The 12,035-nt window shown below is 38.6% G+C and overlaps 1 protein-coding gene across 1 annotated transcript in view; it reads left to right on the top strand.

Annotated features, from left to right (window-relative positions):
• Positions 1-12,035, top strand: part of Ust (uronyl 2-sulfotransferase) — a 265,424-nt gene that overhangs the window by 149,548 nt on the left and 103,841 nt on the right. The window contains exons 3-4 of the mRNA XM_063233025.1: positions 1,616-1,771; positions 11,896-11,975. Of these exons, the coding sequence (XP_063089095.1) occupies positions 1,616-1,771; positions 11,896-11,975 (236 nt within the window). The remainder of the gene's footprint in view (positions 1-1,615; positions 1,772-11,895; positions 11,976-12,035) is intronic.

The following is a 12,035-nucleotide window of genomic DNA, read 5'->3' as shown; positions in this document are numbered from 1 at the left end:
CAGTGGAATAGAATTGAAAATCCAAAAATCAGCCCTTATTTTATGGTTAGTGTATTGTCAACAGGGGTGTTAAACAGTTAAATGAAAAAAAGTACAGTAATCTTTTCAACAAGTGTGTTGGGATAATTTGGTATCTAAATGCTGAAGAAAGAAGTTAGACTATCTCATAGTATACACAAAATTAACTGAAAACGGATAAAAGATTTAAATGTTACAATTCAAATTAAGCCACACACACAGGAGAAAAATCCATACATCTTTGTGATTTTAGATTACTCAATAGTTTCTTAGATATGACACCAAAGCACAAGCAACCTAAGAAAAACTGGATAAATTGCTCTCAAAATTAAGCATTTTTGTGCTTCTAATGACAGTATCAAGAAAGAAACTGAAAAGATAACCCAGAGGATAGGGGAATACATTTATAAATCATCTATTAGGAAATCCAGGATTTATTTGTATGTAAAACTCTTAACTGTACCAATAAAAAGGCAATTGAATTTTACAATGAATAAAACACTTAAATACATATTTCTCCAAGGAAAATATATAATGACCAAAATACGCATGAAAAAATGTCTTATGTCATTAGTCATTAGTGCAAGTCAAAACAACAATAAGATACCATATCACACCCATTAAGATGTCTATAATAAAAAATAAAAACAGAAAAACAGGCAATAACAAATGTTGAAGAGAAACTGGAATTCTCATATATTGCTGATGGGAATACAAAATAGTGCAGCTGTACTGAAAACAGTTTGGCTGTTCCACAAAAAAAAATATTAAATGTTAGGTTGCCATAGATCTAGCAGCTCTACTCCTAACTATGTACCTCAGAGAATTGAAAACATATGTTCACACAAAACATGTACACAAATCTTCATAGCTGCATTACTCACAGCAACCAAAAAGTGAAAATAATACACATGTCCATCAACTGATGAATGCATAAACAGAATACAGTATATACATACAATGTAATAGTACTCAGCCATATGTATTGACTTATTACAACATAGATGAACCTAGAAAAATATTCTGTTAAGTAAAAGCTAGACACAAAAGAACACATTTTACAATTTCATTTATGTATTTATTCAGAATTCTGTAAGCAAAACCATGAGACAGAAAGTAAATAAATGAAATCCAGAGCCTAGACTAATGAGGAAAATGGAAAATGGTTATTAACAGATACAGGGTTCTTTTGGTGATGATGAGAAGGTTCTAGAATTAGTGGTGATCGTTGTATAACTTAAAAACTCCCTAAATTGTATACTTTACATGATGAATTTTATAATGTGTGAATTATAACTGTTTTTAACATGATTATATTTTTCTTAATCACACTACAAAACTAAGTTGTTCCAAAAACATAGGACTATAAAAAGTGTTTTCATTAAAATGCATATCATTACATATTGCACTTTTGAAGAAACAAAAGAAGGTTAATGATCTCTTCGTCTCCATGTATTATGCATTGGTGCACACCGAGTGACAGGGTAATTCTCTCTCGAGTTCCACTGTGGAGAGGTATAACGTGCTCTGAAGTTGGGGGAGACACCATGCGTGCCTCAGTCCTGACGTTTCATGCTGCTTCTCTCTCTTCTCACAGGTCCTTCCCTTCCCCAGCCAGGTGGTGTACAACAGGGTTGGCAAGTGTGGGAGTCGCACTGTGGTCTTGCTTCTGAGAATCTTGTCAGAGAAGCATGGATTCAATTTGGTCACGTCAGACATTCACAACAAAACCAGGCTGACTAAAAATGAGCAAGTAAGTAGACTTTAAATTCTATTTTGTGGACTGGGGTTATAGCTCAGTGGCACAGTGCCTACCCAGCAAGCACAAGGTCCTGAGCTCAATTCTTGATACAAAAAAAAAAAAAAAAAAAATTCTATTTTGCTTCAGTTCATTTGAAAAAAATTATAGTTGGTGGCATTTAAAGTTACCACATTTTATGCTTAACATTGTTTAACAGGACTAGATTCTCTTCGGTTTCTTTACTTGATTAAAGAGCTAATATGATTAGGCTGGTTATGTCCTTTTGCCTGCCAGAAAGAAAGAAACTGCAAATAAATAACTTGTATTATGATTTTACTTTAATTGCTAAATTTGGCTTTCCCCTGCATTTAAGTTTTAGGGCCTACTTACCAAACTATCCTTAAATATTCCTATCTATGAAAACAATGCTCACTTTTCATAATACAAAGTTGCTAGATTTTAATTTTCATTGTTGAAGAAGGTAGAAGAAACCCAGAGAGCATAAAACGAAGTGTAACGGAAGGATCAGACCCTGGGAGGTTCGGGAATGTCCTGGACAGGAGAATACAAAATAGAGTGTGCAACTAGGTTGTGGGATTTTACGCAGATAAACCTACATTTTTTCTATTCTAAACATGAGAAACTAAAAATATTAAAGCTGTAATTGTGCATGGAAGGATTTAGACGAAAAATCAACAACAGTTTACTAGTGTTATACGGTCTGTTAGACCCAGAAAAGGTTAAAGCCAAAGTTGCCGTTCTCTAAAATATAGGTTAGCTCTCATCTGTTTGGAATGGTCGGTTTGTCTAGAAGCCAGGGAACAGACTAGACAATCCTTTTAGGTTCTTTCCAGGGCTATGATTCCTTGATATATTTACAGGGCCTCCAGCATAATCTGTGCATTATGTAGTTGAAACGTTTCTGATTCCTGTGGTCGGTATGACCTAGAATGTATTTCATTACTTAGTTATTGCAGATTGCTATTAAATTGTAAGACAGGGTTTTAAATCCTAAGGTAAAAGCAGAGATAAGATAGAAAAATGGAAACAGATACACAATTTTGATGTAAAATCAGACATACCGGTGACTGCTGCGTCCCTCAGTCAGTCTGGCTGGCCCTGGCACACGAGAAGAGAAGCCAGGAAACCGGTCAAGAAACCAAGTCTGGAGAAGTTCAGCAGTGTTTAGAAAACTCTGTCCTTGTTCTAAGTTTCCCTTTTCTTTAAGTTTAAAGTGCATAAAACAAGCAGAGAAAAGTATTATTTTAACTTAATATATTCAAGAAATAATTAGTGGTATGAATAACTCCTCTTCTTGGTAATTTATTAAAGGAATAAAGGGAAGTAATTTAGGAGTGCAGTAAAAATTTTATAATTGGCGGTTCTCACTCTTGAATAGTAGAACTCTGAAAATTTGTTCCCATGGAAACATTGTTCTCTTCAAAAAATGGAGCAATTCTGCTCCAGGTGCAGTAGGAGTTAAGCAGGCTCTTGTGGGCTGGCCCGGGACTCTGTCCACCAAGCAGAACATTTCTTTTATGAGAAAGTGTGCTCCAAGTTCCAAACTGCTGACTTACAAATGAACTTGGTAATGGTATCCATTTGTAAGCCTGGAATTATCTATATCATTTCATTCACACACAAAGACGCTTCTCGGGGCCACAGCCAAGTCAGTTCACACATACATTTCTTCCCGGAGGCTCTGGTACCTCCCCCCGCCATAATGAATGTTAAAAATCTTACTTAATGGAACAAGGCAGTGAAGGGATTATTAAGAGGGAAAAGGAGCGTGGACACACCAAATGTTAGGATGCCTATAAAAGCCCCATTACATCTGCTCTTATAGAAATAGAAACACCTTTGCGGTTTGTGTTTTGCATAAGTCCTCAGCAGGAGTGCTGGAACTGCCACAGGCCAAATGCTGGACCTTTGCACAGGGTACAGCACACGCCCCTGATGGCATCATCTGTTTTATGCCCTCTACCCTGATTTCGATTTTGGGGGTCAGATTAGATGGTCTCTTGAAAAGTGGAGAGCTGTAAACAGTTCAAAAGACTGGAAGCTTTTTCTAAAATACATAGGAGCGAGAACATTCTTTGCAGCATTTTGGCTAAGATCAAGTGTAAAGAAAAGGGGTATGGCTACCAAGTATATGTGTGATGCTGGCAATGCACTGGAAGTCTAAGTACAAGAAAGGTTCAAAGTGCTGCAGGCGGATCACAGACACAGGCATCGCAATTACTTTTATTCTTGTTGGAAATGAGTAAAAATTGTTGGCACAAGAGCTAAAAAAGGTTGAAAGAGCAAATAACTTTTCTATTTATATTTTTATTGAAGTTCCTGAGGATTACAACTTGGAAGCAAGAACTGCTGCATACTAATTGTTTTATGTCATTATTTTGTTTAATTCTTTTGTACCAAAAAGTATATACGATTTCCTGTTTTACGGATGATAAAACTAAGACAACTCAGTGAAGTCACTTTCTAAAAATAATACAGTGATTATGCGTAGCATCTGGACTTGAACTCAAGGCCATTTTCATCAGGTGGTGGTTGTCTGCTCTGTTTGGACAGCAGAATCTCCAGTAGTGCTTTTTAAAATTCAGGTTTGCAAAAAAAAAAAAAAAAAAATTTAATAAGATAAATAAAATCCAGAGGTGCAATTACCAATCTGCTGCAGATTCTGGGGAGGAATCCAGAAAACTTTCTGTCTCTTTCTATATCTCTGTCTGTCTCTGCCTTTGTATCTCTCCCCCTGCCTCACTCCATCTGTCCACCTGTCTGTCTGTCTGTCTCTCTCTCTCTCTCTCTCTCTCTCTTTCTCTCATAGTGCCACAGGAGATTCTGTGATGTGTCCAGGGTTCAGAAGCCCTGTCACATCCTCAGGTCACTTTCCTTAAATGTGTTCCTACAAATCCTAATCCCTTAATACAAGGAAAGAAGAAAATACCATGGTTCAATAAATTTGGGAAATGTTTCATGCCTTGTCTATTTATGATAGTTATTCAGATTTTACAAGCTCAGAATTTAAAAAACAGTTAAAAACAAAAGTATCTTTATAAGTATATTTTCCAGTCCTGGTTGGTCAGGAAATTCTTTTTTTTTTTTTTTTTTTTTTTTTTTTTTTGTCTTTTTCATTTTTATTGGTACCAGGGATCGAACTCACGACTGCCTGCGTGCAAGGCAAGGCGCTTATGCCACTGAGCTAAATCCCCAGCCCCGGGCAGAAAATTCTTTAAAGTGTTTTTGCACTTTAAAGTTTTACTCAGAGTAAAACTAAGGATCAAAACAGAAGATATATACTAGGAAGTAAGGAAATAGATTTTATTTTCAAAGGGGAAGAGGATTTAGTTATAGGGGAAAGAGTTAGGGGATGGAATAAAAGGAATTGGGGTATGCTGTGTATATCTGCCAACCACACACAAAGAATGGAAATATTACATGCTGCAAACACGTACTAAAACAAGAGGAAAAGGATCAAGAGATGGGTGGAGGGGAAGGAAAACAGATGAAAAAAGAAATTAAGATATGCTATGTCCCCGTGCCATTTTCCCACAAAGAATGTAAATATTATATATTAAATAAATATACTAACAAACAAAAATAAAAAATAAAATATTTGTTACTCTTCTCTGCATCCCATAGAATTTGCAATTCACAGCTTGGGAAAAATTGGACTAATCTTCCTCTTTTCCGTCAGTCATACCAGTAAAGGCTACTATTTCACTATAAACTTCACATCTGCTCTGACTCCGTCCAACAGCTGTTCAAATTCTCTAAACCTTGAAAAGTATTCCCATGATGCTCTAGAGGCTGAGACAGCAATCCTGTGCCCATGCACTCTAGAATCCTTATTCTCTTGTCAAAAACAATACAGCACACTATTCGTTGTAGGGTTTTAAGCTTCTGCCTTCTATTGCTCTTGCCCACTGCAAGTTCTAGGGCTGAATTGTGACTATAAAGAAATAGACTTTTTTAAAAAAATCTTATCTAAAGATGGCATCTTTGATTTGGAAAAGGTCTGGAGGCACAAGGATTCTTCCAAGGCTTCACTGAGGCATGGTTCTCAGACCTCTGTTTAATGGGAAAATCCACTCATTCTTTTTTGTTGTTGTTTTGTCTTGTTTTTTTGAAGCATATTTCTGCATTGTTTGTTAATTCATGCTGATGAATATTTACTGAAAACCTAGTACTAATACTGCAGATTGAGCAGCAGACTCTACATTGTACACATGATTTCTAACCCTTGAAGCAATATTCCTAGAAAGGTGTCATCATCCCATTTTATAGGAAAGAATAAGTATGCACATAAATCAAGAAGAATGTAGCTGAATAAACCTTGAAAGCAAACCAGGGTGAAGTCTTAGAGAACCCTGAATGCCAAATTTAATAGGGTTGGAAGTTTATTCAATAGAAAGTGGAGAGCCATTAAAAAATAATTCTAACCATGATGGGCATCAAAATCTGCTGGAGAACTTTTACCAGCTATACGCTTCTGATCTCTGCAAAATACAGAAGTACAAATAAGGGCAAAAGCCAGGTATTAGTATCTCTGAGGAATCACTGCATAAAAGGCTCTAAATATTAGACAGTTTTGCTCTTGTTAAAGTGAATCTTCCACAAAGCATGGAAAATTTCTCTGCCACCTGAAAATCAAACCTCAGAAGATGTCGTTCTCCCTGAAACTGTATTAAGTGCTGTCTCATCAGGTGCAGACACTTATCCCAGGAACACACAATCATTTCCTAGAATGATGCTCAGGGTTTCCCAACTCTCCAGGAGGAAATCAGGGGACCATTAGCATGAACAGTACTCCTGTGGGCTTTGCAGTCAAATCAAAAGATGAGTCCAGTCTGACGCAGCACCATAGGAATTCATTCACCTGGCTCTGCAAGCAGAGTCTTGTCTTGAACTCCTATATGCAAAAACTGAGCCGTCTGGTGGAAAGTTGGTGAAAAGAAAGAGAAGTAGAAGAAGAAGGCCTTAATGAAGAAATTGTTCTCCTTCCAATTCTAGCTGTGAGCTTTTCTCAGTAATTCAGACCCAGCCTCTCTGCCTCGCTCATGTCATTGCTCCCCCTGGTGGATTTCTTCTTCATTGCAGGCCTGTGTTGCTTTGACTGCACAGCTATGAGCTAAAGCTGAGAGATCTTCCTGCCTTCTGTTAGCAGGTGTTCCTGCACCCCAGGAAGAGGACAGATAACCTGAGCTGCCAGCCATCCTTCCAGCCGAAAGAACCAACAGCTCTGCTCTGAGCTGCTCTTTATTTGGCTTTGATCTGTTACACACGCCTCTTTTCTTTCTTTCATTTAGGATGCTTTGCAAAATTAGAGGCCTCCATTGTTGTTCTGAGTGACAGAAGTATTCAGGTTGTAGCGTCGGTTGCTGACAAGTGTTTCCTTACTGAAGTCAAGAGCAGTCTTTAGTCCTCTCTACGATTCCACTCAGTAGTTTGAAAGCAAATGATTAAGCGGGCATATCCTCTGCATTGTAAACCTGTTGATTCTTGCCTTTTTCTTTATTTTTTGCATTAATTTTAATTTTGTGTCAGTATCAGGCACACTGTGATTTAACTTCTTCCATTAAATTCTATTACAAACCTATTTTTAAAGTGTTTAAAATTTGTTCCTGTTCTTGTGATAATATGCTGTTTTCTCACTCTAGTCCTTTTAGAAACTATTCTGATTTACATTTCTTAATTCTTTCCTTCTTTCAGTTGGCCAGCACAACATATGAAGTGATAAAATTTATATCCCATAAACCCTCTTTATTCTCCGTAGTTACTGTGCTAATTGACCCCTTTCTTCCTTTTTAAAAAGTTATGAACGGATCAAGTAACAGTGGGAATGGTGAGTTGATTACAACTGCATGATAAAGAGCAGGGTTTGGGGATTTGAGATGAGTTTGAATCCCTGAAACTGTTTGAATCCCCTAACAGACTTGCGTTTGAATCCTTTCCCCACCTTTTTGTGTTAATTAGATTTGAAACAATCTGTGTTGCCCTTCTGTGCCTCAGTTTATCCATCTGGACGATACTACTTAGCTCACTGAGTCCTTGTGAGGATGAAATAACAGCATATGTATGAAGGGCCTCTGCTTTCAGCAGGGAGCTAACAGGGAGCCAACAGCCAACAGGCAGCACTCACAGAGTGGGACTTCGCTTTGGTGTTGTTACATCCTAGAATTTGTAATAGTATAAGCTCCACGTGACTCCAAGAAAATGAACGTACCTCGTTGTTCCAAAAAGAGCTGAATTTGTTGCCTGATAGATAATTCTGTCTTCTGTTAACTGAACATTTCTTGAGTCAAAAAAAGAAAAATAAAAACATTTCTAAAGCAGGGCTCTTCGTTCCTTAAGCACTCATAGGCATACATTCCATGCTTGTACCCGGGCCAGGATTTCTAGGGGTGAAGTAAGCCTGGCCTGAGCCTTCAGGGAACTTATAGTCTAGCTCAAAGCCAAACTCAGCTCCGGTGCAATGTAGAAAGTACAGGAAACATTCCCAAAGCGTGTGCTATAAAAGGTCAAGAAGGTCACATTATTTATAGCCAGAGATGTTCAAAAGGAAACCTGCCCGTAAACTTCAGCCAAATGCGTTCCTCCCCCAGCACTCTCATCCTTGCACATGGACACCATCATGTGCTCATTGTCCTAGCCGGGGCTCTAGGAAGGGCGCTCTCTGGCCCACTCTCTCGTCCTACCTTCTACCAGGCGGTCACCAGGCTGTGCACCAGGAGAGCCTTCACTAAGCCTCTCCATCTCTCTTCGCTACTGACTGGCTGAGTTCCGTGGTTCTCACACCTATGTGCCTCAGCACCTCTGAAGGCTTGTTACACCACAGGTGTGGGAGGGATGCTTCTTTCAATTCAGTACCAGGGGTGGGGCCTGAAGATTTGCATTTCTAACAGTTTCCGGGTGATGCTGCAGTGCTGTCTTCCTAACTGAACTTGTGTGTCCCATCTTTTAGGCTGAGGTTGAAACCCAAGGCCTCATGTGTACAAGACGAGCACTTTACCACTTAGCAGCTCTTCACCTCTAAACTGTGTCCTTCATATTCTCCACTCTGCGCTCAAATCTGGGGGGAAAATCTTTTTTGATCACTCACAGAATAAATACCCAGATTCCTTGCATTGTTTACAGTAACCTCGATTCCTTAGCTCCTTTCTGACTCTCACCTGTTTTGCTGACCCCCTGGCACCCCGAATTCCTGAAGCATATTTTTAATATGCCTGCCACGGAAAGTGTTGTCTTTACCTCTGCTGCTCCCTGTCTGCATGGCTCTCTTTACCTGCTGGCTCTTACAAGTCCTTCTGCACCACTTAGACCACCACCTTGCAGACGCATTCACTGTTCCTCAACCATTAGGATAGATCCCTCACCTAGACGCCTTCTGCGCCACGGTGTTTTCATGCGTGTCTGCCTAAGTCTAGTCATCCACAGAACTCTGCTTCCTGAAATGAAGAATTGAATCAAATCGTTTCCCTCCATAGCTGCAGCCACAGGCAGCACACCGCCTGACACAAAGTTGGAAATCAGTGGCTCTCGAATGAGAGACACAGGAAGGCTTCTTGGGAAAGGGGAACATTTTAGCCACATCGGGATTTGAACATGTGGAAGAGACAAGTGGAAGAACATTCCAGAAGAGGAAGTTTGAGCCTGAGGTTGGACTTACTTGGGTTTAGATGTGATGAAGAAGCAGGGAGGAGTTCAGTTTGTCTGACCATGGCACAGGTGATCTTCGGGACCAGTTGAGGGAGACAGCACAGGTAGAATTAACAGCACTCAGCAAAGGATTGAACACAGGAGTCCGGGAAAGACCCAGATCAAAGTTGGGATATGGAGGGTATCATTAACCAGAATCCAACTGTCATGGTTAGATTGTGCTGGATAAAGAATAAAGAGGAGAACGTGTGAGTCACGGCAGATTCACAAGATCATTAGAACACATTCCACTACCTTCTTTATGGGTGTTCCTACCCATCCTATCCATGTGTTTATCTGTAATAAATGCCCATTGAATGATGAATGAATACATGCAACCAAATTGGACCAAAGGGTAGGAGTGATTCACATGAGCCAGGAATAGGAGAGGTGGGCCCTGGTAGTGTTAGGTAGTGTCATTGCTTTCATGATGCTATCCATGCAAATAAGAATAAGATGAGAGGAAAAGCAGCCTTCCATGGATAGGCAGCAGGAGCTCAAGAGACCAGTGCTCTTTGCTAGAAATAGGCCAAGTCTGAGTATTTGTCAGGATCAAATAACACCTTGAACATAATGCTTTAAAGGGTACTATGGTCCATTGTAACTGATTTTACTCTTTGCATAACAACAAAGTGTATGGAAGGGAAATGTCCCTGTCCTCGCTGTACTAATCCAATAAACATGAGCTTTAGCACCTTTACTCTGTATTTAAAGAACCGTCTAGAGAGAGGTCTACATTGTCACTGCTAATCCATTTTCCTAGTGAAACAGACAGCTTTATGACTCTTATGACACTGTTCTCAACAATCAAACCATTACTATTCTTCCATTAATTTTAACACACCAATGTGTGTTTAAGAGTGTAATATAAAGTTGAGTAGGTAAAAAAAAAAATAGTGTTTCTTCTAACCTACTTTTCTTTTGCAGTACTATGGGGCTTTCTTATGTGACTCTTAAATGTTCGGGGAAATATCTAAATAAGAATAATATACATGAAAGCATGAATGATCTTTATAGTAAACATACATATAGACGAGTTATTTTTCTAAACAATCATCTTCAGAGATAAATTAACCATGTGTCTGCTCCCAAGTAAGTAATCCTATTGGTCAGGATCAAAACTCAAAATTAACAATATGCCCAAGCCAGAAACTTCATCATAGGAAGCAAACATAACCACAGGCATGCAGAGGATGAACGGGAGATAAAGAGGCAGGATTCAACTGTCTTTTATGTCAAGCTTGGGGACAGGCAAGCCGTTATTCACCCCCAGTCTGCCCCCAAGGAAACACAGGCATTAAGAGCTGCAAATTATTTGCCATTAAGACTGAAATTCATTTCTTCAAGCTATCACTGCCAACGTGAATAACTAATCAGACGGTTTGGACAGTGAGCTCCTGAGAAACCAATTTATAAAGTCAGAATTAATTCACTGAAAAAATACTTTCATGCCCATATGCATGTGTCAGCCCCTGAGTGAAACACATGGGAACAAGATAGCCCAGGGGTTGCCATGTTTGAGACAGACCTGGAGGTCCAGACCCCTTAATTTATTGTCACTGCTCCTGTGCTTGACATATGAATGACCACTTTTGTTCTTGGCTTTCAACTTGAAGTAGTTCATAAAACAAGAAATACTGTGCATCTGATGTTCATCCAAAATAGTAATCTTCAATGTGCTTTTAAAAAATTCCCATGTCCATTTTGATGGGGCCAATTAGAAATTCTGGGGAGAGTGGAATTCAGGAAGTCACAGAGTCTTGAGAATGCTTGGAATTTCTAACAGATTTTGCTAAACATTTTCTGTATCATGACATGTTCCAGACGACCATAAAAGTTAGTTTATAGGAATATAAACTACTTTTTGCCTTGCCGATAACTGCAAATAAATAATTCAGGTGACCACCCACCAAAGAACTGAAATGTTTGGTGGTGTGTGTGTTTCCCGTGAAACAATTTCCTTATAACTTTTGATAATCAAATACAAGAATAGCAAGAATGTCTTGTTTTATCCCCACATTTAAATTCTGTAACTCTAATTTCAAGTATTTGTGTAAATCCAGTAATGCCACAGATACACAGTTACCCTCTTTTCTAGGTGTGAGTTTAAAGGAGAGGGTGAAAAGCATTCTTTGTCTTGAATTTCAGCACAGCTCTCCACTCATTTCTCCTGTTAAAAATGACTTAACCTGTCACATTGTTTTCTGGTAGAAATCAATTAAATTAGATACAAAACTATAAATTTGGAGACTGCTATTTTAATTCACTAAGGAACTTTATGCAAAAGTTTGTAAATGTTGCCCAAAGCCCAGCTGTTTGTCCTGGGTCCAGAAGAAGTAAGTGGGGATAAAAAGGGTTGGGCAAATGACCTTATAGCTTAAGATGGCTTGGTAAACGAGATCCTATATATGCTAATTTTGTACTTTTTTTAATAGATGGAACTGATTAAAAATATAAGTACTGCTGAACAGCCCTATTTATTCACTCGACATGTTCATTTCCTCAACTTCTCAAGGTAAGAGCTTTCTTTTTAAATGATTCTCTCCTTTCTTTTTTAATATACTTTCTTTTTTAA

Source organism: Cavia porcellus, unplaced genomic scaffold (assembly GCF_034190915.1).
Source record: "Cavia porcellus strain 051 isolate PalLab524CR breed Dunkin Hartley unplaced genomic scaffold, mCavPor4.1 scaffold_22, whole genome shotgun sequence".
In the NCBI taxonomy this organism is placed as follows: Eukaryota; Metazoa; Chordata; class Mammalia; order Rodentia; family Caviidae; genus Cavia; species Cavia porcellus.
This window is presented reverse-complemented; position numbering and strand designations above follow the sequence as displayed.